The sequence below is a fragment of the Diadema setosum genome, chromosome 7 (assembly GCF_964275005.1).
Source record: "Diadema setosum chromosome 7, eeDiaSeto1, whole genome shotgun sequence".
Classification (NCBI taxonomy): domain Eukaryota; kingdom Metazoa; phylum Echinodermata; class Echinoidea; order Diadematoida; family Diadematidae; genus Diadema; species Diadema setosum.
In genome coordinates, this window is record NC_092691.1 from 37,800,158 (window position 1) to 37,827,748 (window position 27,591).

A 27,591-nucleotide genomic window follows, 5' to 3' on the forward strand; every position below is an offset into this window, starting at 1 on the left:
GGGCAAGTTCACCTTCATAGACGTGTGGGTTGTGTGAATGCAACAATATTAGTAGAACACATTCTGAGAGTTTGAGGAAAATCGGACAATCCGTTCAAAAGTTATTAATTTTTGAAGTTTTTGCTCATAGTCACGGCTGGATGAGAAGACTACTTGTGATGTCACATGTGTACAACGATATGATGGAAAGTATAAAGAAAATTCAACATATTTTCACTTTTCTCGCATAACAAAAGAACACTCAACTTCTCTCTTTCAGAAGGCAGGGGGAATAATATTACCCTTAACATACGTCAGTAACAAGTTGAAGAAATGTGCACTTTATTCAAAAAGTAAAGTTTTGTGAAATTCTCTTTTTATTTTCCTTATATCGTTGTACGCATGTGACATCATACACTGTAGTAGTCTTCTCATCCAGCAGTGATTGTGCAGATACTTTAAAAATTCATGCACCTTTTAACGGATTGTTGGATTTTCCCCAAACTTTCACTGATGTGTTCCACTAATATTGTTGCATTCACTCAATCCACATGTATATGAAGGTGGACTTGTCATTTAAATCGGTATGATGATAATCATAATAATAGAAAAAAAAATGACTTATATTGCGCCATTGTCAAACATAATCCGGAGGAAAATTCTTTAGAGTCTGTGGGCGCGGTGTCACGTGTCTGATCTTGATCCTATTACAGTATCATAACGAAGTGTCGCCTACGCACAAGATGTTTAAAGAGATCGTATAGTTTTGGTTGAGACCTAATTTCAGGTTTCTAACATTTTTTGGTGAGATAATGACAAACCTCCTATGAAATACGAAAGAGCATGTAATTCTATGAGGAATTCAACGTTTATTTGACGAAAGTTGGTTTTGAAATGGCTGAGATATCCAAAAAAGAGCGATTATAATAAAGTGTGGGACCCACACTTTATTACGATCGCTTTGTTTTACTTTGTTTTGGGATGTTTCAGTCATTCCAAACCCGATTTCCATCAAATAAATTTTGAATTCCTCTTAAAATGGCATGCTCTGTACTATAGTATAAGTGTTTTCTTGGTATCTTGCAAAAAGTCCAAAGCCCATTTCTCATCTCCACCAATACTGTACCATCCCTTTAAGTTTTCACACTCCACGGCCACTAGTAAAGTCAGATTTACATCATAAAATCAAGAATATAAAACATCGAGTATGTGACACTAACGTGAATACTGCCATATTCTAAAAGAAAATGATAGTGAACGCTGCGCATATCCTTCATTTTGCAACGTCATAAGAATTTTGTCATTTAATCAATATGAGAACGAGTTCTGCCGCGCATTGTACCGTCAAGCAGGGTAATGGTCGAGCCGTAAAAAGAAAGAAAAAGTGATCACCACTCGGGGTTTAGAATACTGGCCGTTGACAAGATAAGTGTTTCAATATCCTCATGAAACAATGCAATATGAAGTAGAGTTAGAAGGTCTAATTCCACAAGACTTGTTGTTCAAACATTGTTACATCTTGTTTAAATGTTTCACATTTAAAAATTGTTGTTTCTTCTTTCCTTCCGGGTTTTCCGCCGTTTTTTCTTTGTACTTAATATTCTTATTTTAATCGCGTTTATTGATTGAAAATTGGGGGTAATGTGGTTGTGTAAATATGTACTTTGCACAATGCAATGATTATCGTTGATATACCTGTAGGACGTTACATTTGTCTGAGTGTTGAAGTTATTTTCGTAGGCCATATGCTAATGTATCGCGCTTCATTAAAATAACAAGATACTTGTGCCCCTGATCTATTTTCAATGTATATGGATAAAAAGAATGCGCCTGGGTGACAACGCTTGAACTTTTCATTGGCTGGTTTTGTTTTGTTTTGTTCTGTTTTGTTCTGTTTTGTGATGACTTTTGACCTAAAGGTCGGCTGTGAGTTCGAAGGCCAGTGCCTCCAACCAGTCTCCTTGTTTGTGATGTAAGTCGCTTCAGAGTACATTTTTGTCTCACCTCCCTGATTGTACTAATTACAATGTAAAATCGCTGTTTTATCACAATTCGTGCGAGGTAAAACCTCGACTGCGCGTATGCGCTCATTTCGACCTATGACCGATAATAACTATCCAATCAAACCTTCCGTTTCATACAGCGTCAACACAGGGCGAGGCTGAGATGAGCGCATGCGTTGTGCCTCCCTTTATTGCATGCTGAACTCCTTACGCAGGAACTCGTGCTTCGTGGAAGTAAACCCAGTGAAAAACAACGCCGGTTAATTTCGTTAATCTGGAAATTTCTCCGCTGTGGAAGAATATTGGCTGCTGATTTACTTCTTGTGGTGATGTTCCGTATTTGTTGATATTGGGAGAGACTTCGGTTGTCACCAAACGCTTGAGTATTGTTTCTAGAGTGATGTTTTTGTTTCAGTGCTGATATTTATGATAGCGATTTCGCTCACGATATAGCGCACGAATGTACAGTGTACTGTCTGCTGTGCAGTGCAGGAGTTTCGCCGCCAGGTCAGGTGTAAGGCACTGTTGATTATAAACTAGTGCGTGTGTAGCCGGTAAGTGCGACAGACCGGGCTAGAGAGAAGGGTTGGAAGGCCTCGTTCTCCAGCGACTAACGTGAATAAGAAAGCATTGGTCTATTTTGCCCAGCGTAGCTTGCTTGTTGTATATGAGCATATGGTTGAGCACATCCACAGGAAGTCATTCACTTGAGCTCATTGGGATACGTATTTTGGAGTACAGATAATCACCGTCGTGGACTAGTCCGTTTACACCACCTGTGTGTCCATTCGCAAATGGAGTGTCCGCATTTGGTAAACAATGTCAAACAAGGAGTGTGTGCAATGACAAAGAAGTCCCATGGCGAATCCACTTCGTCGTGGGTATGTGCAGGTGAGATGGAGGGCATGTGTGCATCCTCGACTCCCTCTTTGTAATCATGTGTCGATGTGACATGATAGATTTACATGAACAGGATGGGAACAAGTTGTTCAGCATCTTTATTCCTAATGGTGATGACCTGACTTAGATTTACGATTTCATATGAATGCATGTGCACAATGTATAAGCATATTGTGATTAGAAAATGTCACACTCGCTCGAGCTCTGTCACATTCAAAGTGAACCAAATGAAAAAAAAAATGGCAAAGGGGCATTTCCCTGATTTTGTGATTTGAGCTGAGATAAGTTGGCACAAATTGATTTATTATTAATGTTCATACTATAGGGTTTTGGTGGTAACTGCTGTGCTATGCCAAAATTTGACTGACTTAGTAAGATCGGTCTGTATCTGGTCGTCGGGGATATGTTCCGCGGGGCAACTGCAGAGACTCCTGTCTGTACTGGTTTTACGGAGGAAAGCTGATAAAGTAAAAAAAAATAATATAAGACTCCTCCAGACAGACGGATTTTTCTGTCTATGCCAAAATATAATCTTGTGAAGAACATGATGCGATGGTGCATCATATAAATTAGACACATATTCACGTAACATGTCGTTGCAGTTTAAATCAACTGTTCTTGGCCCAGCAAAATGTTTGCCCATAATATTTGGATTTCAGGTAAAGTATTAGGATGCAGATTAAAAATGGATGTTATTGAATACTGCTAGTTTGTGTTTAAAGGCTCCAGCCCAGTCTACAGGTTTAGCTACTCTGTTGTATACGTGCTTGAAGTGTGTGGTTGCTGGAAGACTTGCTTTATTGGCTTTACTGTCTCACATCTTTAAAAAAGGGGGAAAAAATAGTCTAGTGGTACATCATCTCATCTAAGAATTGATTGTATGATTTGCATTTGTTTGTAGGCAAAGGTTATATTAATTTTCTATATTTAGTGTACAAACATCAGTGATACACTATAGTATTGATTTACATGAACTATTGTTGTCTCTGAAATTTAACAGTACTGAATTATTCTAGGATTGAGTGAGCAAATACACAGTGTTACATGTACCTTCTTCTTTTTATCCATGGCCTCTTTAGCCTCAAAAACAACCTTGGATTGTTTCAATAAAGATGTCACAACTAGACTAGTACTAGGTTTACATCTGCAGCTGTACATTGTGATCTGCACGAATATCTGCAGATGCCATACAGCGTAGGTGGGACAAGCTCTTTGCAACATGTGTAATTTTGTCCTTGTATCATTATGCTAGTTATCACCAGTGGCCAGCAGGCAAAAACTGCCCCAAAACTGCCTTAAATGAAAGCTTTCCTTCATGATTTTGTCTTATCACTGCCTTCGTCTTGAAACTGAAACCAATCATGCCATATAAACACTGTACAGACACTTGTATGTGTGTACTTTAACAATGTACCACCAAAATTGGTTTACCTCACTTCTCTTAGGGGCAGATCCAGGAATTCTGTAAAGGGGGGTGGATGGCGCCTTTACAAATTAAAGGGAGTTGGGCATGTGCCCCCCCCATTTTTTCTTTCTTTAATTTCTTTTGTTTTAACAAAAAGTAAAGGGGGAGGGGCACCCGATGCATCCCCGCCTGAATCCCCCCACTGTCTCTACCATACAAGGAACTTTGTATATTTTTAATTTTCACAGATGGCGTCTGAACTCGTGTCATTCCTTCTTGATTTTAATATCCGATATTTATATACCTTTCATTTCTGTCATTTCTGTCAACCTCAAACACTGTTTATCATTTATCCATCTAAACATCATTTTGTTCTCATCCTTTGCTGCTCTGAGAATAATACAGCCCTTCTCGGGTTTTATTGTCAGCGAAAATTCTTGCTAGCACATTTCTTACTGATAGACAGCCCACGTTACATTTGAGCTACATGTAGCCTTCTGTGACAGATAGCCAAAGTGACACCCCCCCCCCCCCCCCTCTACGTCATGCGTAGGCTACGTGGTGTACATGTGATGTCTTCGCTACATGTAAACATTTCTATCCAGAGTAATTCAATATGTGATTCTGCATTCAGGGTCAGTATTGTGATAACAAAAAATGTCTTCAATTTTTAAATGAACCACTAACTACACAGTATGTTGAATTTGTTCTGAATGAGTGACCATGCAGCTAGACAAGTTACAAGAGTTCCAAGGCTGTGCTAGAGACCATTTCCTGCGCAATGACGAACCTTACAATGGAATAACTTCCCTTTTCTCCCAAATGATAGTGTGCATACTCCTTTTACATTACCACGCATGCGATGGTCTCTTTATCAGTTTGTTTAAATTCTGTATCTTTAGATTTTTTTAGAGGATGAAATTAAAATGAAGTAGAATTGGCAATATCACCCATTTAAAAGAACTATTGGCGCTTATTATGGAGTGAATGTTTGTGATAAGTATCATGCATGCACTATTGTACGAGATAGTGCCACAGTGCACACGTTACATACTGTAAAAGTGGAAATTTTCGCGGTGTTGAAATTTTCGCGCATTTCGTGCAACCAGAAACTAGCCCAAAAATAAAAGCAGGCGAATATTTTTGCATGCCACATGTTCCAGAGGTTGATGTCTTGATTCCGCGGAATTAAAAACACGCGAAACTCTTTTCACCCCGCCAAGCGCGAAAAATTAGTCGCGCGAAAATATCCACTTTTACAGTACCCCCATGCATGTCGCTCTACAGTGTACATTGTATGTATCGGAGCAGTGACAAAAACTTCTTCCAATTGAAAATCAAAATCTGAACAGGCCCTTAAGTCAAGGAACTCTGATCTGACCTTTGCTACAGAATCACAGAATCCATGTGCACCCACATTTGAGAAAGTGACTGTACAGTGGGCCAGTGCTGTTTAAGACATGTCGTCAAACAGTGATCCTGACCCACTTCTGCAGTGCCCAATCAGCTGATGCAGAGGCAGCGGGCTGGAAAGGGCTGTACCCCATTATCATGTTTCCACTCCATTGCCTTTGAGCGTTGTAGCATTAGGTGCCTTCTTACGCAGCTGAGGCAGTCTTGCCTTGTTACAAACTGGCATGTTTCATGCAGCTTTTCTGTTAAGGACACATTCTGGAAACTGATGACCTTTTGTCAGTGTGGCTGTGGATTTCTGAATTATTTAGGAAGCTCAGAAACAAAAACAAAAAAATCAAATCAAATGCTATGGAAAAGGTAAGAGGTAAACAAGGCATATTTTTAAATGAAAAAAAAAAATCATGTAAAAAAAGTGCATGTTGTTTACAACCTATTACATCAGGAAAGTTGTAGGCAAGAAAATTGTCCTCAAAAGTCTTATTACTAAATATTTGCACTTAAATTAAAAAAAAAATAGTCCTTTTGTAACTTGCACTGCCATGCTACCATTGATTCAGTAGGACGTACAATGTACAGCGTACAGTATGCATGTATGATTTGCATTTGTTATTATTATTTTTTTTTTTGGGGGGGGGGGCTAAATTGCCCACACTTTTCAACCTTCTTTGATGGTATAAGATACATGTTTGTCTGCCTTATAATCCAGAGAAAGTTATGAAATATGGGAATTTTGTAATAACCATCCAGAGCAAGTACATTCTTAATTAAATTCACAAAAACAGTTCTGTTTGTGAATGAATGTGTACATGTGCGTGTAAAGTTCTGCATCTCGAGTCAGATATACGCTTGTACATACACTGTACATTTGTAGACTTGCTTCTGTATATTTTCTTAAATTGATCATCTACATCAGTGACAACATGATTTTTTGGTTAAATGCTATCCTTTCTTCTGCTGGCAGTCATCTGAAGTGAATTATAACAGATCCATGAAAATAATGGCAATTTGTAGTTATTCATATTTTATCTTAGGCCACATGAGCCAGCACCTGCATTTATACATACACATATGTACACAAGTACAATGTAGTTTTCATGTTTTCCAGGCAGTGTTCACAGCCGGGCAGTCAGATATGACCATTTTGCGAAGCAATTTAGTGATCAAATGAGCTGCAGGGCGAAATATGGAGGTCTTTACTTTGTGAGGAATTGGGTGAAGAAGCAGCATATTTTTAAGATCTCTCTTTGAGAAATTTCTGGTTGCCCATCTGGTCATCTGCTACTCGCATATCCAGCCATTAGATGCAAAGGTCACGAGCATGGCCCGTTTCTGTAAAAATTAGCAATCGGTGGGTGTGCGAGTCGAAGAGCTAACCCAATCCATAGCTTGGAAATGACTGAGCCATTTTCCCCCTCCGAATCTCGGTTGTGTTCTGTGCAGAAGACTGAGCTGGCCCCTGCTCTAGCAGCTGGCTGCCTTGATTAGCAGACTGGGCAGACTAGTTTGTGCTTTCCAGGCTGAGATGTGATTTTGAGGCCCTATCCATGGAGCACCACTATGATATACCTTTGTGTATTGATTGGAATGCACTTGTGCTATTCCTCAGTAGGAACCAGAAGTGCTTATTGTGCTAAAGCATTAGATATCAGGTTGGATGAGTAACCGTAGTTCCTGCATCATGAATGTCCAGGTGGTACTTAGTATAAAGTGTGTCAAATACAACTTGTAGGTGCCTGGGGAATGAGACTAACTGAACTTTGCATGACCTTCCTTTCCATGTAGCGAAGCAGGGTTTATTGTGTGTGTGTGTGTGTTTGTGTGTGTGTGTGTGTGGTACAGATTATATTGAATTTTAGATGAGCTCCTTGTCATTTTTTTAAATTTCTTACCTTTTCAGAGATATACGCCATGTAGGATCCCTGTTAACAAATAATCCTCTTTAGACTCATCTCTGCAAAGTTGTAGGCCTATTATTAAGAATCTAATTTTAAAGGCATTGAATTTTGTTATGATTCTCCAGATACAGTGTAATACAAACTGTACAGCTGTAGATGCTACATTTTGAAATGTAGGGGTGTACATTGTATGTACAACCCAATTTCAATCAAGTCTTTATACAGTGAGAAAGCAATTTTCTAAAAAGAAATGTCGTGCTGAAAATCCTAGTCTTGTTCCTTGATATCAATGTTATGGTTTTCACAATGAATGGCTTGCCAGTCGAGTCTTCACTAAATTTGTTAGATGTGTAATTTGAAAACACTTTAAAACTGGTATACTCCAAGGAAATGTGAAGATGTGTACTTCATCCCTCTATAAGGCATGCTGCTCATGTACATGTGTGTACATTCTACCTGTAAAAAGCATAGGGGAATACCGACATAATAAGACAGGCAAGGATAGGCGAATGTATTAAACAAGGGCAACTGCACAATAAAGCCATTCAAGAGAACTGCATGTCACAGTGAATGATTTTTTGGAATAATATTGAGATTTAATCAATATCATTAACAAAAGGTTTGAACAAAATGAGACTTTTTGAAAGTTTTAAAGGGGATGGCTAGTAATTGATCGGTGGGAATGCTGGGGGATGATTGTTCCGATTCTTGTTGGATTCATTTAAGAGTACATTATATGATATCTATTGTTGTGTTAAAATTATTTGCTTCAGAATGGTCTCATATTCAAATAATGTGCAGTTTAATGTTTCCAGGTTAGCATGCCTATACAGTGACAGGGCATTAAACGGCACATTACTTGAATATGAGACCGTTCTGAAGCACATAATTTTCACACAACAATAGAAATATATAATGTACTCTTAAATGAATCCCACAAGGATTTAAACGATCATCCCCCAGCATTCAAACTGATTCCCACAGATCAGTTACGTTTTCTAGCCATCCCCTTTAAGTAATTAGATGTAGCGAGGTTGCAAATACAGTGCTATTACACTGTACATGAATGTCAAAGGGGCCAACAAGTAAATATGTGTCCTTATATGGCTGTACATTATGTAATGATCATACTTCCATTGGAATCCCCAGTTTTTGTTTTTGATAGACCAAGATGGCATGGAGTTTTCTGTTGTAAATTTGATCCAAGCATCTTATTGTTCGGTCTGTCACATTAGACACATACGATAATATTATGTCAATAAGATGCCTTGAGTACAATGCCCACCTGGAAAAAATTGAACTCTTTGCCAATCTACATACGTACAAGCTATAAATACATGCAGACAAAGCTTCTTACAAGTGTGAGCAGTATGACACTTGGAACAGCTTCAATTGATAAGGACATTCTTGCAATATTGTACCTCCATGTTCACCAGGGTACAAAAGCACTGTACAACTGTAGTCGTCTTGCAAAGGTCTTCAAATGTTGAAATTTTTCGAACATGGTAGATTACTTACTGTATTTATTGCATTGTATCCTCTATCTGAATAACCTCCTTTAACAAGCAAGCAAGGGATCAAAGGAATATGTAGAAGAAAGGGATTTTCCCATTGTGCCCAGTCACAACCTCACATTATGATACAGAAACAGAAGGAGAGAGAGAAAAAAAAAGTAGGTTGATCAAATTGATCTACATATGTATAAAATGTATGTGGCATGGGTGTGTGCATTTTATGTTTACTTTGTAATATCATCTGCTCCCCCCCCCCCCTCGTTTTAACCTGCTCTAAATTTGCTCATCTGGATATTTTTGTATGTTGTGCTACAAAGTGTGGCTCATGAGTCATACATTTCACTGGTACAATGTACCATGTATGTCTTTGAACTTGGTCTAATGCAACCAGTATCTATTGTATAGTAGATGTACATCAGATATCACAACACTTCAGAGATTGTGTAATTTGTATGGAGGGATACATTGTGTGCGGACTATAGTGATAGTCTCCTGCTTGGGAGCACGGTCACAGCTTTTCATGTACAGTGTCAAATGGAACAGAAGCCTATCAGGTGAAATGCCTTGTGAATACAGTGCCTTCAACTAATATTGTGTGTCTATTTCTATTTCTCTGTTTACAGTATGTCGGTCAAATAAGAGTCCATGGATGTGTCTTGCCTGTGGGGTTGTGCTCTGTGGAAGGTGAGTACATACTGAATATAATTAGGATCACTGCAGGTTACTGTACAACAACTCTCTTTCTAGGCTCATTTTTTGCCAAACAACGGTCCCTGCAAAAACTACCACAAACCTCTCTTCCTTACTAAACAACATTATAGTTTGAACTCTGCCATGGTGTAAACCCCGTTTTCCTCATTGTTCTGAAACTGCGATGCATGAGTGCTTTTAGAAATCATTCTGTGTTTTTCAAAGCCATGCAACTTTTTATGAAGCATTAGTGCTTAAAATGCAGTACAGCAAAGTTGTAGAGAAAATTGCAAGCTTAGCTGCGATGTGAATTTTATGACAAAGTTATGGTTATGATGCTTTCAGTGTGCATGTACTGTCATTGCAATTTATTGATCAGTTTGTGTGCGGTCGTGCATTTGAGCCGTGTATGTGAAGTAGGCAAACTGTCAGCAGAGTCAGGCAAGCGAACATGGCACGCGAAGAGTTAATATCTGTGAAGATTCACCCTGTACTTGTGTAGAATAATCTTTGTGCTGATGACATGGGGATGTCACCCATACGTTTATTTGTTTCTTCGTAATTGTTCCTTTTATAACAATACTGGCTTTGAAAGTGAGCAGAGCTACATGTAGTGTAATGGCACATGATATTAGTCTTTGTTGGATGGCTGAATACACTACTGCATATGAATAAATTTACAATATCGGTCGATATAGCAGAACTTTTGTAGAAAAAAAAAATCTGTCTTCACACTCCAGTTATCATTATTGTGACCATTTTTTTTTTTAATCGTTTTTTTTTTTTTTTTTTTTTTTTTTTTTTTTTAAGTAGACCAGTAAGGGTTTCAAGGATATTGTTCTCAGGTGAAGATCAAGAGTTTAAAGCATTTTCCTTCTGAACACGTGCACAATCTACATTGTGCACATTGTAGCCTGGATGCTGCAGAACAGTTCAGTGAGTGTACTATGTACAATAATGTACTCGGTCAAAAAATCATGGGGTGCATTTTGATAAGCAAAGTCTTTAAAACTTAAATTATTGACCTGAATATTCTTTGTTCTGTGATACACTTTGTATGAGTTACATTATGTATGTGTAAGTACTTCAGTATGGTATGAAGTAACCAGCTACAATACATACACCAATCTGGCATTAGTTAATTAAGGACACACAGTGTTCATCACAAAGTGACTACGAGCTCTAATGGCATTTTCATGGCTGACGCTCGCTTACATGTAGGAAGGCAGTGAGTGAAACACATGATGCATCATAGACGTCTGTGTTTTGTGCATGTATCGGATGTACTTCACCATTGATATGTTTTGTAATCTTGATAGGTTAAAGGGATAGTACAGTTTTGGTGGAGATGAGAATTGGGACTTTTTGCGAGATACCAAGAAAACACCTATGATATAGTACGGAACATTCCATTTTAAGAGGAATTCAAAGTTTATTTGACGAAAATCAGGTTTGGAATGACTGAAACATCCAAAAACAAAGTAAAACAAAGCGATCGTAATAAAGTGTGGGTCCCACACTTTGTTAGAATCGCTCTTTTTTGATATCTCAGCCATTTCAAAACCAATTTTCATCAAATAAACGTTGAATTCCTCATAGAATTACATGCTCTTTCACATTTTATATGAGGTTTCTCATTATCTCACCAAAAAATGTTAGAAACCTGAAATTAGGTCTTAACCATAACTGTACACTCCCTTTAATATTTCATATTGTTTGCTTCATTGATGTTTTCATATGTTTTTGCAGAGCCTTTCACTCACGCAGCATTTGTATGTGTGATGGTTTTGTAGTGCTGTTGATGTTATTGTTGGTGGTGGTGTTTGTGATAGATCGCCATTCCTATACTTGAAAAGAGGAAAAGGGAAAAAGTAATTTATGTGTTCTTCAAACAGTACAGTTACTGCTCTTCCTTAAAGCATAGAATGACTTATCATAACAAGTTGGTCATCAATTTGTACATACTGTAGTGCATATCAAGCTAGTCTCGAGTAGCAATGCACTCTACTTGGCTTTCCTTTTCATACCCCTGGCTTTAGAGGTGGAGAATGTATTTTGGAGTGCAGAGCATAAACACCCAGGGACAAAATCCCAGCTTGTACCTTGGCTGTGACGCTGCATGGACAGTCTGCAATGTGATACAAATGATGTTTGGATTATATTGGGGGAAAACAAATGCCCATACTGCATGTCATTCAGACCGGTACATTGTAGGCAGTGTTAACTTGATACTGTTTTGTCGGATGTTTATCGGATGGTATGATGAGCCAAGCTCATTTCATATCGTGATACCTTTTGCTGCAATGCAGTCTTTCATGCACATTGCACTTGCAGTCATTTCCTGATACAAAAGTAGGAAGATTACCATGCCCATCCAGGGTAATTCAGCAGTGATGGGTACATGTAGCCAGATGGGAATGATTTGAACTTGAAGCCACATGTAAGGTCATCTTGATGAGAAATCTGATATTTGATAAGCTTTATTTAACTTTTATTTTAATTGTGTAAGTGTCTCATATTAACTCTCTTCTTTGAAATGTAACCCTCCCCCCCCCCCACCACCACCCTTGATCTATCATGATGGGTATTACTGCACTCAGCAATGTGTAGGTGATTAACATGGCAGCTGTGTGTAGAAAACAAACCAAGAAATATTGGTGACCGTTTACTTGGATTTTGGCCACCACTTCCTGCAGTTTGCATTGATTCTTGGACTACGTACATGTATAACTCCACTTGTGTCTTCTTGTTGTATTCTTCTTGCGCACTCAAGCTGAATAACCTCCTATGTTGATGTACAAACAAATCTAAAAGTGAAAGTTGTATTGTCCTACAACTGTAGCCGTCCACCAGAGATTTCATATTTTCGTGTATTGAAAGCTGGGAGGGAAATCAAAAGTAACTCAAGGAGGAAATATCATACTTCCTTTCCGCTGAGAAATCAACTTTCCAGGTGTGAGAATTAAAACCTGTCCCTTGATTTGCTGTGCTCTTTGGCTCACACTCAAACACACAAGCTTGGCTGCCGCTACACTCTTCACTAACGAAATCATGCCTTTGCTACTGTTTACTACCAGAAGTATAAGCTTGATATGTTTTTGAGAAATATACAATAGAGAGAGAGAGAGAGAGACTATAGAGTTTTTTGTGAATTTCTGTGACATTACCAATACTTAAGTTACATAGTTGTCAATATCACTAAAGTACTACATTGTACCATTGATGTCATTATCACTGTTCTTATTGATATTTAATATGAACCAACCTTGGGATATACACTCTTCATATATAATGAAAACTATCATACTATCATGTAGGTAGAGTATACATTTGCCTTCTTTAACAGTGCAGTATAAATGTTTACCGGTAGTAGTGGTAGTACATTGAGTAAATGTTTTTTTGTAGTCAAGAACTTTGTTAAAAAATTTCAGTCCATTGTATGCCTGCTGTACATGTATGTGAACTCATGAAGATTCTGTAATTGAAACCATCGTATTCTATTTCCATCTTCAGGTATGTGAATGGTCATGCCAAAAAGCACTTTGAGGAACACCATCATGCGGCCTCCATCAACTGTGAAAATCTAGGCGTTTACTGGTGAGTCGGAATACCAGCTAAATAAGATCATTAAGAGATACAAGAAAAGGAGGATTTATCTTCTGGGTAACACTTGCACCCAAACTTTGTTATTGCAAGATCTCATGGATGTTACCTGCAAGTACATTGTAATACTCCTCTGAAGTGCACAGGAATCAAGCCTTTCTAAATACATCATTAAGATTTTTGGATGTATTTTCAAAGATTGCTAGTGAACAAAATCTCTATCATGGAACTGTCTAGTTTCATTTCTAAAGATGAATTTTTGATGAAAATATATTGCATCACATATCCTTTTCTCACATAGTTTTGCAGTGTTTGTCTTCAAATTGTGCTAAAGGACATCGTCAATGAAGTTAATTTCCTGTTCTTTTTTATTAATTGTGAGGGACGTAAGTTGATTTTTTTTTCTCATTTTTTTTTTCTTAATTTGTTCATTATGTTTACAAGGTGATTTATTTTCTACTCTGCTTGCAGTTATGTGTGTGATGAATATGCCGTCAATGACAACAAAGCAGAAACCATCAAACATGTCAGACAATTCCTTCAGGACAAAGTCAAGTAAGTTGGATATCACATTCATATCATTAATTTTAACATATCCTTTGCTTGTAGCTCAAAGATATTAAAGGGAAATATTCTTTCAGGATTGTACTGTAAATTGCCAGAAATTTGTTTTGATTTCATTCACTGTGAAATCAGTGTTAATTTGAGCATTATGGTTGCCGTCTTCAGTGAATGTGTTGGATGACATTACTATGGCTATATGCGTGTTTGAAGCTGCTTGTATGGGTCAGGGCATTTCAAACAAAGTTGGGGATTCATAAATGCCAATATTTAGCAGTTATTGTAGACAGTTTCTTTGCATTTTCTGTGTTACGTCAAGTATATTGCCTCAAGTATGACTAAATGTAGGCAAGGGAAATTCATAAGAAAGAAAAATGGGGACATCGGCTCTGAACTGTTGCACAATCAAAGATCATTGTGCTGAATCATCTGGCCTTTGAAAAAAAAAAACCAACAACACAACTATGACATCTAATTATGGATTTGTGCTGAGACAAAAATGTATATGGCCCAACAGTAGTGATGTGGGTATTTGCATGCTTTGCCAGTAGTGTTATTTCATATGTTCATGTCTAGTCGAGTCATCTGAGTTTTTCATCCCCATTCTCAAAGTCTGTCCTTTGATATACATGTACATGTATGATCAATGCTGTAAATGTTATATTTAGTCTTTGTTAGTCTTTTTTCACTTCTGTAAAATATTTAAAGGTGAATGAAACAATCCTGTGATTTACCAATACTGTTTCTTGGAATGACAGGATAGTGTTTGATCATATACTGTGTATACAATGTAATTGTATTCTGGGAAGATGATGAATGAAACAGAGTGTGGCTCTACACAGATTCTGCCAGATATCATGGCCATTTGGTCAGGCATAGTGGAATGTTTTCATGTTTTCTCCCCCCCCCCCCCTTTCTTTCAGTGCACAGTATGAAAAGCAGCTGAAAAGTCTAACTAATGATGTCGGTGACCACGCAGATGGTCCCCCAAGGAAAAAGCTGGCAGCTAGTGTAAGTATTGTGCCCATGCCAATGTCATTATTTGAGGGTGATAGATGTCACAAGGGTGTCATATTGTGCCATCAAACAATGTCGTATGCTATGTCTGATCAGAGTTGGTTCCTTGTCATACTCAGGGATCATGATGTTATTGCAGTCTTTCATATTAAACGGTGCCTCTGGAAGAAATTGGATCATCTATCTGTCAATCCAAATTTGTTCATGCATGTGTATTAGCATTTCAAATCTCTATCCTAAAGTCAAGAGACTGAACACATGTGACTGCAAAAATTAGTGAAAAGGTCATTATAAGTCCCTTTCTGCCATTCATCTCATAATGCAGACTTTATCAAAGAGACGTGAATTGTGTTGAATGTTTTACTCTTTGCTGTTAGAAAGTAACTTGCCCAGTAATGATGTTATTAAAGCGCAGTGACTTATTATAAAGATTGAATCTCGTGTGATGTATACGTGATGAACAAGAACTTCAGTAATACTTCCTCATCGATATTGTATGCATGCCAAGTGGTTTTAATTACCAAGTAGTAGTTTTTGTGTATATTCTTTTTTATTATGTTTACATGCATTTCTAATCAGCATGCATCCCTGTTCCTGATGCTGGCATACATTAGTGTTGTAACAGATGAGTATCAGCAATTATCTGACAAATAGAACATATCTGACAAGCGCCAACAGAGATGGGGATGAAAAGAGAAAAGTAATAGCCTATTGTAATGTTATATGAAATTATGACACGTGATTGTCATGATATTTCGTATATAGGTACTTGAAAATTTGTTACATGATGTGTAGTATGGATAGGGTCTGCAAGCCAATTCCAGCAATGAGATCACTCACTTACCAGATGCTCAAATGTTTCATCATGACACCAAAGCCAAGAATAATTTGTTTTCAAACTGGTGCATGCAAAGGAAGTCCTCTTATGTCATTGGGTATGTGTTGCATACTAGTGCTGTGATTGTCTGTGGACTGTGCTTGATTTAGAAGCCCTCTTACATATTTTTGAGTCAACTAATCATAGGTGCTTGTTGCAAAAAAATTGAATGAATGAAATTATAGCACTTTATGAAAGTGGGTATGAGAAGAGAACAAAATATTTGCCACTCGAGTCTTGAAGACGCTTCAACTTACAAACTCGCAGATAGCATGATTTGCAAGGGTGAATCGGTCGATGTCAATCTTTCACTGTCTCTTACCAGAATGTCCCCTTTGTTATCCACAGACGAGAGCCAACATACCGGGTCTGAGGAATTTAGGAAATACCTGTTTCATGAACGCTGTCCTGCAGTCATTAAGGTAACAAGAAAATGTCTTTTGTGAGTTCAGTGAATGTCACTGGGCAAAGCTTCAAGAGCTTTATGCTGTTTCACAACAAGATTGTCTATGGCCAGTTAATGTGCAGTTTGACTGGTGTGGAAGAATTTTATGATATTGAGGCCTTGAAATACTGTCAAGATTGTGTGGAGTTATGATGTAGTCTTATGTGTGCTTGGAATGATTTGCTTCTGACTTAACTTAGGACTGTTTTACAGATACAAAAGGTTGGTTTAACCTTGTTCAGCTGTGATTAACTTATAAGTCTTGAATTGGTTGTGCTTTGTATTATTTTAAATATGATTGTATGTGTTTTTGTGGTTATGTGTGTGTTACTTGTACCAGTTTTCATATATTCACTGAACACTGGCGAAGAAGATAAATGTATAAAAGATGACAAGTAGGTCATCTTTGCAATGATGTCCATGCAGAAACTGTCTTACAAGTTGTTGTGTAGGTTTTTGTTTTGTTTTGTTTTTGTTTGTTTGTTTGTTTGTTTTTCTCTCATTGTTGGGGTGACTCATAGCACTTCCACATTGTGCAGTATTTCAGTTACTTTCATAAAGTCACTTTTTCTCCCATTGTTTTTGCCCATTTATACCAGCTGACACCATAACCTGAAAAAGGCAGTTTTCTCTGTTTCACCTAACAAAGCCATCTTTTAAGAGGACCTAAAAGAGTCACTCTCCATTTTTCAGAGATCAAACTGACGACATCTGAGATGATATGAGGATACAGAGGTTGAGGTCAAAGGTCATTTGAATCTTTCCCCCTACTCCTCGTAAAGGGTACATTAGTTTTATGTGATGTACTTTTTTTTTTTCTTCCCTCTTAGTAACATCAATCAGTTCTGTGGATACTTCAAGGACCTACCTGCAGTGGAGCTGCGTAGCGGGAAGACAGCTGGCAAGAGAATCTACAATACTCGGAATCTCAAGCATGATGATGTGTAAGTGTGAAATGAGCTTGAGCAGATGTTTCTTGCTCTTGATCTCATCTCTGAGGAAAGTCTCCAAGCCCCCCCCCCCCCCAACCATCCCTACTCAAATCCTCACATCTTATACACAGTCACACACACACACACACACACACACATGAACACACGCAAAGTCATTAATGGCAATTACTGTGGATTACCGCGTGGTAAAGGTTGGGGAGAAGGGTAATTGGCCTTACACATGTGTTCTGAAAGATTTGAGTCGTGTGTCATGTGCATTATCATTTATGTGAACTTGCTGTAATTTCAAGGCTATGTCTAGCATATGCTTGATTCATTTTCAACTTACAGTTATTGCTCTTTTATTGAAAGTACTTCATAGGAGATGATGCTCCTCTAACCTATCGCCTGTCAAGTCAGAATGACATTAATTTTGAACCTTAAAGGGTGTGTACAGTTCTGGTTGAGGTGAGGATTTATCTTTTAACGTTTTGCGAGATATTCAGAAACCACTCTATGAGATGTCAAAGAGCATGCAATTCTAAGGGGTATCAAAAGTTTATTTCATGAAAATCGGTTTTCAAATGGCTGAGATATCCAAAACAAGGTGAAACAAAGAGATCCTAATAAAAGGCGTGGCCTGTCACCTTTTATTATTATCACTTTTTTTGATATCTCAGCCATTTGAAAACCGATTTTCATCAAATAAACGTTGAATCCTTCTTAAAATTACTTGCTCTTTCATATTTCATGAGAGGTTTCTTATTATCTCACTTAGGAATGTTCAAAACATGTATCCCCACCTCAACCAGTACTGTACAGTCCCTTTAATACTCTACTGCAGTATTTTTGCTAAGGTCAGCTGTAGGAAAGGAAAGCTTATACGTGTATGTAGACATGCATGTAGTTGTACTTATTTTCATGCCTCCACCCTAAACGGTGCAGGAGGTATTATGATTGCATAGAGAACTTTCCTAGTCCCATGCTTCATAATGAGGGTTATCTTTCTCAAATTTTGATCTTGGACTTGTAGGTAGCTTGCTGTTCATATATGTAGGACCCCAAGAAATGAAAGTCTCTCTGTGTGTGGCAGCACAGAGGCGTGATGAATGATATGCCAAGAGGTTGTTTTTAGTGCTCTTTATGTCAGGATGTTATTTAGCCATGTGTGTGAAAGACTATTTTGCTGAAAGAAAGAAAGAAAGAAAGAAAAAAGGCACAGTTAAAGATAATATAAAGTTTTGGTATTACCTCAAAAGTTTCCCTGAATTTCCTTGTCTTAGTTTGTGTTTCAGGTTAAAGTACCTTTCATATAACTAACACTGTGAGACTTACTCGCCCCAAAGTGCTCTCATGTCTTAGTAATCATTCAATAATGGTTTCGTACCAGAGCCGCCGCCGTACAGCGGCGGCGAGGTAGTACACGTATTGTGCGAGATAACTGCGACCAGCAGCGTGCAGCCCCATACGCATACTGTGTAGCTAACTGCGACCAGCAGCCCCATACGCATAGCTAAACGGGGCTTCGCATTGTAGCTTACAGGATCATGACAGATTTAGTATCACGGGTAAATATCAACTTAAAATCCACAAATTCTTCAATTTGAAGACTTACCAGTTAAGTTGAAGTATTGAAAACAGGTTTTGGGCAACGTTTGGTTCTGCCAATAGTCCCTTTCTGTTCGAATTGATGACTGAATGTGACTCGGTCGAGAGGACCTTGGGAGAGCTACACTGAATTGACGGCCAGCGCATGCGCACACAAACATCTTGTCCATTCATGGATTTGAAATTTGTTCGCATGTGATGTGTGCGTATGCGCTGGTCGTAGTAATCAGTGTATGTAGCTCTCCCAAGGTCCTCTCGACAGAGTCACATTCAGTCATCAATTCGAAGAGAAAGCGACTATTGGCAGAACCAAACGTTGCTCGAAGCCTGTTTTCAAGACTTCAACTTAATTGGCAAGTCTTCAAATTGAAGAATTTTGTGGATTTTAAGTTAATATTTACCCGCGATACTAAATCTGTCATGATCCTGAATGCTACAATGCGAAGCCCCATTACGCTATGCGTATGGGGCTACTGGTCGCTATGCGTATGGGGCTGCTGGTCGCAGTTAATTGCATGATTACTAAGAAATGAGAGCACTTTGGGGCGAGTTAGTCTCACAGTGTTAGTTATATGATAGATACTTTAACCTGAAACACGAAAATTCAGGGAAACTTTTGAGGTACCAAAACTTTTTATTATCTTTAACAGAGGCATTTATTGTAAGACAGTAAATGCACTAATGAAAATTGCATACATCCTTAAGAATTATAGATGAGGCAATAAACTTTTGAACAGCTAATTTTATGACACAATTTTCAGATAGTTACTGGTATGTGAAATAATGTCAGGTTTATTTGGTTTTTTTTTATCACTTTAGTAGTTGTTGAAGTTCATTTGCCTCTGATTTCTAAAAATTGGACAGGGCAGTTGAATAAAGGTGTTTCAGTTGTATGTCATTCAATATGCAGCTTGCGTACTTTTGACAAGAGAGAAATTGTGTTGAAATGCAAGAAGATGTTCTTACTTTCCAGTTAAAGGGTTATGTACTCAGCAGAGGCTATTCAATTGTTCTTTTAATTCAATTTGTAATCTTTGGTTAACTTTGTTGTTGTCGTCATGAGCAGCTCACTGGTGGAAGAGATCAGGAAGACTCTGTGTGCTCTCTGCCAAGGAGACCAGACGGCCATTTCACCTGATTCACTCTTCTCCGTCATGTGGAAGATCTTTCCAAGATTCAGGTAATCTCATTCACTACTGCTCCCTCTGTCACAGTTCTTCAATTCTGGGACATTTATATGTCTCCTAAGCAGTATCATACTTGCCAACTAGTAAGATTTTATCAGATTCAGTAAGATTTTTTACGTTAAAAATAGCAAAATCAGATTTTCTGTCAGAGAAATCAGATTTTAAAAAAATATTTAGATATACCTTTCATGTGTATTTTCTGAAGATTTGACCGAAAGTAAGATTTTTAACTTCAGTTTGCATATAAAATAAGATTTTTGCAATCCACGAGTAAGATATTTCATCTTGAAATGTTGGCAGGTATGCAGTATGCTTTGGAATTGTCTGTTTCTTGTTATGTCCTGTTGGGATGTTGATGTATTTAACAGCTTGAAGTGAATGTGCATGTACATAGGATCTTTTCAAAGATCTGATCTCAATTCTAGATGGTTAGTTAAAATGTTTGGGATTTAAGGTAAAAGACCAGTTAGTTCTGTCTCTGGAAGCATGCAGTGAATTTCTACCTGGCTGTCTATCCATCCATCAATCTGTATCTGTCCATCTATCTATCCATCTATCTATCTTTCTGTCTATCTCCATTTGTCCGTCTATCAAAAATCTGTCCATCCATACCTATCTGTTATCTGTCTGTCAATCTGTCCATCCATCTGTCATCTTTCTTTCTATCTGTCTGTCTGTCTATCTATCTATCTATATATCCATCTATCTGTCTATTTATTTATTTATCTTTCTACATTGCTTGTCTGCAAATGTATCAATTCTATTCATGTAACATGTCCATCTAATTACCAGGGGTTACCAACAACAAGATGCCCATGAGTTCATGCGGTACCTGCTGGACAGACTGCACACTGAGCTGCAGGGTACGTACTGGCCCAACAACCCTCGCAAGCAGACCAACGGCCACGCCACCATCATCAGCCTCATCTTTGGTGGTCACCTACACAGCGAGGTCATGTGTCGACCGTGTGGGTCACTCTACCAGAAAATCGACCCCTTCCTAGGTACGGCAGCTTTTCTCCCACCATACCTTTGTCTAGTGATAGCATAGCAAGTGGCAGGAAAACTATCATAAAATTATCTTGACATATGGCCCTTCACAGTGTGATTATTTGATATGAAATTCCATTGTAAGATGAATTATTGCATAGTTAATTGGTATGCATTATGTGACAGTGAAGTAAACTTTCCTCCAGTCAATATGACACTTACCGTATTCACATGGTTTATTTTCATGAAAGGAACACTCGTTTACCAAGTTTCTTTTTTAAAGGGGGATAGGAAGTCATAGGCTAATTGAAGCTTCAAATGACACCTTTTTTTCCTGTGAAACCTATGACAGTGTTCCATTCAATGAATTGAACACTTTCCTGACAAGGCAGGAGGGTAGGGTGGCCATGAAACAAAATCAAAGAAACCTCAAGGAACATGCTCAATTAACACTCCAAGTTATGAAGATATTGTGACCTTAACTTTAAACTCTACCTCTTCTCCCAACACCCAAATTCAGCTTCAGACTAAATGGTGGTGACAAATAAAACGAGCCTGCTAAGAGGTTTATAAATCTTTGAGCAGTGATAATACCAATGTGCATTTCATTAATGACATTAGTCATCCTGTTTAATCACTTCCTGTTCTATCATTGCAGATGTATCATTAGATATACCAGAGAGGTTCAGACCAAGGAGTAAAAACAAGGACGGGGCGCAAGTGTGTAGATTACAAGGTGAGAAAATGAATGCTACACAGTTTCGTTTATTTATTGATTTAAGATGCTTTACTGTCCAAAGAATTGACAATGGAGAAAATGCCCTGGTCTAGAATGGAGACCATGTCTTATTATCTATGCCATGTTGTTGTCAAAGGGCATTTCGTTTTTGTGTGTTCTTCCTCCTCTGTCTGTCTCGGCATGTTCGATGATTGTAATAATGACAATGGTCCCATTAGAAGGACAGTGCTGTTGCCAAAGAAACGGACCCTGAGTAAAGAATACCATACGATTACTGACCCAAAGATGAGGTGTTAATGGTCAAGAAAGCATGTAACGATCTCTTTCTACAATGGGGAGATGTAACCCCTTGACAGCCCCCATGACCAGCCTTGACCAGCCTTTTTGAAAAATCACTGAACCATGCATGACCATGCATGACCTCTCCTTGTGTGTGTGTTGTGACAGTGTGTGTCTGTTCCTGATTAATATCATCTCAGTATCACCCAGAGGATTCAAAGTAAAAAGAAAGAATTCAAGAAATGATTTATGGTATAAAAGACAGATAGTTTACTGCCAAAATCTGACAGTCCCAATTATCTCATTCCACCAAATTAGGATAGAATCTTCCAAGATGGCTCAAATGATAGTTCTCATTAACGCTTTGTTTTATTGTCCCCTCCTGTGTAGACTGTTTCCAAAGTTTCATCGAGGTGGAAGAGCTCGAAGAGTCAGAACACTACATGTGCCCAAAGTGCCAGCAGAGGCAGCCGTCAACGAAGAAGTTCTGGCTCAAGTCTATTCCAAATGTAAGAGCAGGGATTTCTAAAAGTTATCATATCACCAGTTGCCGCCAGATGTTCCCCTCTCTTCGAAATGTGGTTGCTGTCACCAAACTATTCTCAGTGACAGACACCCTTCTGCATTTAGGATTAGTTATCTGCTATAAACCATCAGAAAAGGAAGGAACAAGTTGTCAAGTCAGTGTTGTCAAACTCTATTCTGTAAGCAAAGATGGTCTCGTGTGCTCAATCAGCAGTCTAGTCACATGCCCTAAATTTGCCCATGTAAGCTCTCATAAAGCAGAAATCTTGTGAGCCATAGACTTTATTCAAGTAGCATTTATGAATAGAGTTCGGCTGACACCATCAGTTTCCATTCTGTGCAGTCTTTATCACACTAGTGGCTCTTCTTACCTCCTGCCAGGTGCTATGTATACATCTAAAACGGTTCACGTGGACGGGGTTCCTACGGACTAAGATCGACACCTATGTGCAGTTCCCCATCAAGGGCCTTGATATACAGCCATTCATTCTAGCATCAGAGGTGAGTTTGGGGGGAGGGGTCAAAAAAGTTATCACTATGTAGTTGCAGTGATGATTTAAGCACAGTGTATTTATAATTGCGACCACCTTTGCCAGAGTTACATGAAATGGACTCAAATTTGTCATATGAATGAGGGACTTAGTGTGAATTCTTTGGTCTTTGATCTGTGGAATTGCCAGAAACACCTTTGGTGCTTAAAGGGGTACGAAGGAATGCAGATGACATTACTGTATCAGGAGAGGCATTCAAATTTTAGAGTTTACCCTTGAAATCATAACGCCAACTGGAATGTGTGTGAACACAGATTGTAAAGGACTGCAACATAATCTGCAGAAAAAGTTCTACACTGTCAGCACCATGTACCTTGATGAACATTTTGCTGATAGGGCGGGAAATGATGTATAACAACCAGCCAAATACAGCTGTATAATTATGTTGAGTTATGCGGCAGAAATTTACCTGTTCAGATATCAAACACAGAAATCCTCTTGCCCTTGTGCTTCCCTCCGCACTTCACAGTGATAGAATATCGAGATTGAATTCATACGTCAGACTAAAATTGTATTCTGTGAGGTGGGAAACCAAATCCAAGTATGCATGTCTTTTACCATGCATACTGTGTATGTGTGAATCTATTGTATGAAGATCAGCTGAGAGAGAGATCTCAAATTTGACTGGTAGAGCATTTATCTCTTAAATAAATGACAGAGATGATAACAAATTTCATTCTCATCAAAATTCTGTATTGCTTGAAATATTGTAAAGATTAGATGTGTGAGAAATTTTGATGTCCAACACTCTATTGAAAATACAGCCTAATCGACTCAGTGTGGAGCTGACCCTAGTTGAATTCCAGCAGAAATAGTAAATTTCAGCAAATATCATAGTAGGGCCCCGTCTTATTAAAAGATATACCGGTAATCATTTATAAATTTTCTTAGTACACAGGCTGCCATAGACGTACCATAGAAATCAACTATGTATTTAGTTATAACTCTTCATTAAACAGGGCCCAGAAATATACACCAAAAAGAGAAACGATTGTTGTTTTATAGTACGTACCTTGTACATGCTTCCTTTTTTTTTTCTTTTTTGTTGTTGTACAGAATGATTACTGATGAGAGAAAGGCTAGCAAGTTTCGCAAAATCATGCTACGTGTAATTGTTTTGCCACATCAGTCAAGCATATAACTATTCATTTACTTTGACATGTTGTCTTTCACAGTGCAAAGATGAAAACATGAGCTCAACAGCCTACGACCTTGCTGCCGTGATTGTCCATCAAGGATCAGGGTAAACTTGTTTTCGTACGCCTGAAATTAATCGTAATGTGACTGTTCATTTTTTGTTTTTTATTTTTTTGATAGAGCTCAAAGAGTTATGATGACTTCTTTTTTTTAAGTAGTGAAAAAGGTCCTTGTTCTTGGATTGTCACAGACAGTCATCTACATATAAATATTTAGGAACAAATGTTCATGCTTATTGCACATCTCACTTGGCCATAGCCTTTGGACTGGTAATAATGCGGAATTAACCATCACATGAACATAATATACTTGTAGCAGGATGTAATGGTGATAGGAGAGCATGAAATATGCTGCCGATTAGTGATAGAAGTGTGGGATTTAGGAAGGGTTTGATCTAAGTTTTCATTGTCAAACAAACTACAGGTTTGTGCATAGTAGATACGGGAGGTACTTATGCTTTGGATGCAAAATGGGACTTGTTACGATGATTTAATCAATTTATGCGCTATGATAAAATGTCTAATCTTCCCATTGCAGGGCTGGATGTGGACACTACATAGCATTTGCCGTCCATGATGGTAAGACTTTCCCTTCTTTCATTTGTTTATAATTTCCACCTTTTCAGCCGTGCTCACCTTGTAAGTGAGAGGAATACAAAGTGCCGTTTGCATGGTATATTTTGCGTTTTTATTTTTGCAAACTTTGCAAGTCCACATTTATTGGCAAATTTAACAACTTTCGAAATATTGCCTCCTGAAGCACAAAAATGCACTGTGTGTAATCTCCAAGTGTGGAAAAGCTTTTCTTCTGAAAATGGAAAAGACATATTTCTTATTCCATCACTTTGGGTCTTGATCATGAATTCAACCACTTGCAAATTCAGCGACCGCTGATATTGTCTTGCAAGTCCTGTTACGCAAAATGTCATACCTGCAAAGTAAACACCATATACAGTGTCTGACTGATGCATGTCATAGCATTTTGAGAATTTCTGTTAGAAGAAGAACAAAGGATAAATGATTGGAACTTCTTCATGTGGAGTTGTACATCTTGTCTGCATATTCTTGGATTTGTCTAACATGTTGAAGGTTGTGAATATATGAGGTGAAGATTAGGGTTAGGGCTATGTTTGTGAATAGAATTTATGTTTGGCTTAGTGTGAAGATATTTTATGGGAGCAATTGTCATAGCAGCAAATGTTGTGGAACCGTCTTGTGCATATTATCACATTTGACTGTTCGCAAGTCCTTTGAATTCAAAAGTTGGTAAAGAATACAAAAATCATCTATTTTGGACGAGGTAAGGTTGTTTCTCAATAAACAAAATCATGACAGTACCGAACCTCCAGCTGCCTGTTTCAACTACACCATTCTATCCCCTTTCCCCATGCTCCTGCCTTTTTCTCACCCTAGGCCAGTGGTACTGCTTTAATGACAGCACAGTGACACCAGTGGAGGAGAAGGTGATCTCCCGCTGCAAGGCCTACATCCTCTTCTACGTCAGTCGCCAGTTCAGAGATGACTTCCTCTCTCTCTCCAGCATCCACAATGGAAACATTCCCTCGTAGTAACAAGTCCTGCTAACCAGTGCTTATCCTAGAGAGCTAATGGACTCAAAATAACCTATATATTTTTTAGGAAGACAAAAAATATATATATATACGCTAATTGATGAGAGAAATGAATGATCTGTGTTCTCAGACAAAAAAAAAAAAAAAAAAAAATGGCGACGAATTATCCCTCTGACATGACAGAATGTGATATCATTCTTGGTATCAGCTGGCTTAGCCACACCATCGTAGTAGTGTGTGTGAGAGGAAGACTTTGTGAATGAAAGTTAAAAAGGAGATAGGCAGCGGTGTGCGCCTAGGAACAGAGCAGCAGGTGATGCTGAGATAGATGGCTAATTGTGGTGGGTATCTGAACGTGTGTCCACTTTGTAGAGAGATAGGGACAGAAGTGACCATCCTGCAGTGGTACATGTCAGTTAGGAGAGTAAGATTACATGATTTACAGCTTTTACGGCATTCATCACCTTTTACGCAAAATGCAGTTTACGACTCGAGTCTGGCACCCTTTCTTTTCCTGTTCAATTGGTGTCAGACACTTCAGTCTGTTTCTGCACGGGGATGTTTTGTCGAAGTTATCCAACAACCACGGCAACCTTCCTACCTTAGTCAACCTGCGTTACTGATTATTCTTTGCAGAAATGTGCATGTTTGTTACTCTCTTAGAGCGCAACCAAATTTAGTTATAGTACGGCAGCCGACTTCATCTACCGCTTGCTGTTGTACTGGCTGTGGTCACACGAGGGCGGCACAGTGCAAGGCCAGTGCATCATTATGCCAGTTAGGATGACAGACAGTAGTAGGAGAGTATTCATTTAAAGGAAGGTCATTGGGGCCTCTTTATCATATGCTTTCACAAATCATTAAGTGAAGACAGACTCTTGATTTGCTGGTTTGCGTCTCAAAATTGCACATCAATCATACTTTCTCTGTGAAATGTAGCCACCCCTCAGAGTGTCGAGGTGAAGAATCTGAAGGGTGTGGCCGCATCATATTTTACGCCAAAGGAGTGCCACATCAGATACCGTCTATTGTTCAGAGTACCGTCACCCCAGTGTACGAGAGGATATTGGAGTTTTCAGGTAGACTTGCAGTCAGATACTAATGAAGAGGACGATAATGATATGAGGCTTTAATGTGTTTGATTTATTATCATTTTGAAATCACATGAAACTCGAATATATATCTCTTCATTTAATAATCCTCTCATTCTGTCTCTGGCAACCAAAACAGGGTAAAACATATTCTCATTCACCAAGTTGTCTTGACCACTTTACTCTGCACTCACTGTTGGCTTCATTTTCCTTATATGTGACAGTGATATTTCAAAATGTGATCACCTTATTCGCTTATTTATCTGCGACCCTCTGGATACAGACCTCCTGAAAAAGAATCTGGCATTACCAACTTGACACTGTTGTCTTTGATTTCGAGCTTCGATGTCACAGTTTGGAAAGAAATTTTTCAATCTACCATGAGGCACTGTCAAGAATTTTATTTTCTCTCACTGTAAAGAGAATACAGCTGCCCTCCCCCTTCCCTTTCCCCCATGTTTATTTTTCCATAGATGTTTCTGTGCCCTCTTCCTGGTTGTGGTTGTTGTTGTTGTTGTTGTTGTTGTTGTTGTTGTTGTTGTTGTTGTTGTTGTTGTTGTTGTTGTTGTTGTTTTTTTTTGGGGGGGGGGGGTTGTTAGTAATGGAGGTGGCACAAA

General features: G+C 38.4%; 1 protein-coding gene across 1 annotated transcript; it reads left to right on the forward strand.

Annotated features, from left to right (window-relative positions):
• Window positions 1–2,220: 2,220 nt before the first annotated feature.
• LOC140230778 (ubiquitin carboxyl-terminal hydrolase 3-like) lies at window positions 2,221–27,485 on the forward strand. The gene is made up of 15 exons (XM_072310918.1): window positions 2,221–2,873; window positions 9,736–9,796; window positions 13,316–13,399; window positions 13,877–13,960; window positions 14,890–14,977; window positions 16,209–16,282; window positions 17,136–17,249; window positions 19,912–20,025; window positions 20,825–21,036; window positions 21,681–21,758; window positions 22,431–22,549; window positions 22,947–23,066; window positions 24,292–24,359; window positions 24,851–24,891; window positions 25,726–27,485. Exons 1-15 carry the CDS (start codon window positions 2,777–2,779, stop codon window positions 25,878–25,880), a joined length of 1,509 nt encoding a protein of 502 aa, XP_072167019.1. The 5' UTR covers window positions 2,221–2,776; the 3' UTR covers window positions 25,881–27,485.
• The last annotated feature ends 106 nt before the right edge of the window (window positions 27,486–27,591 follow it).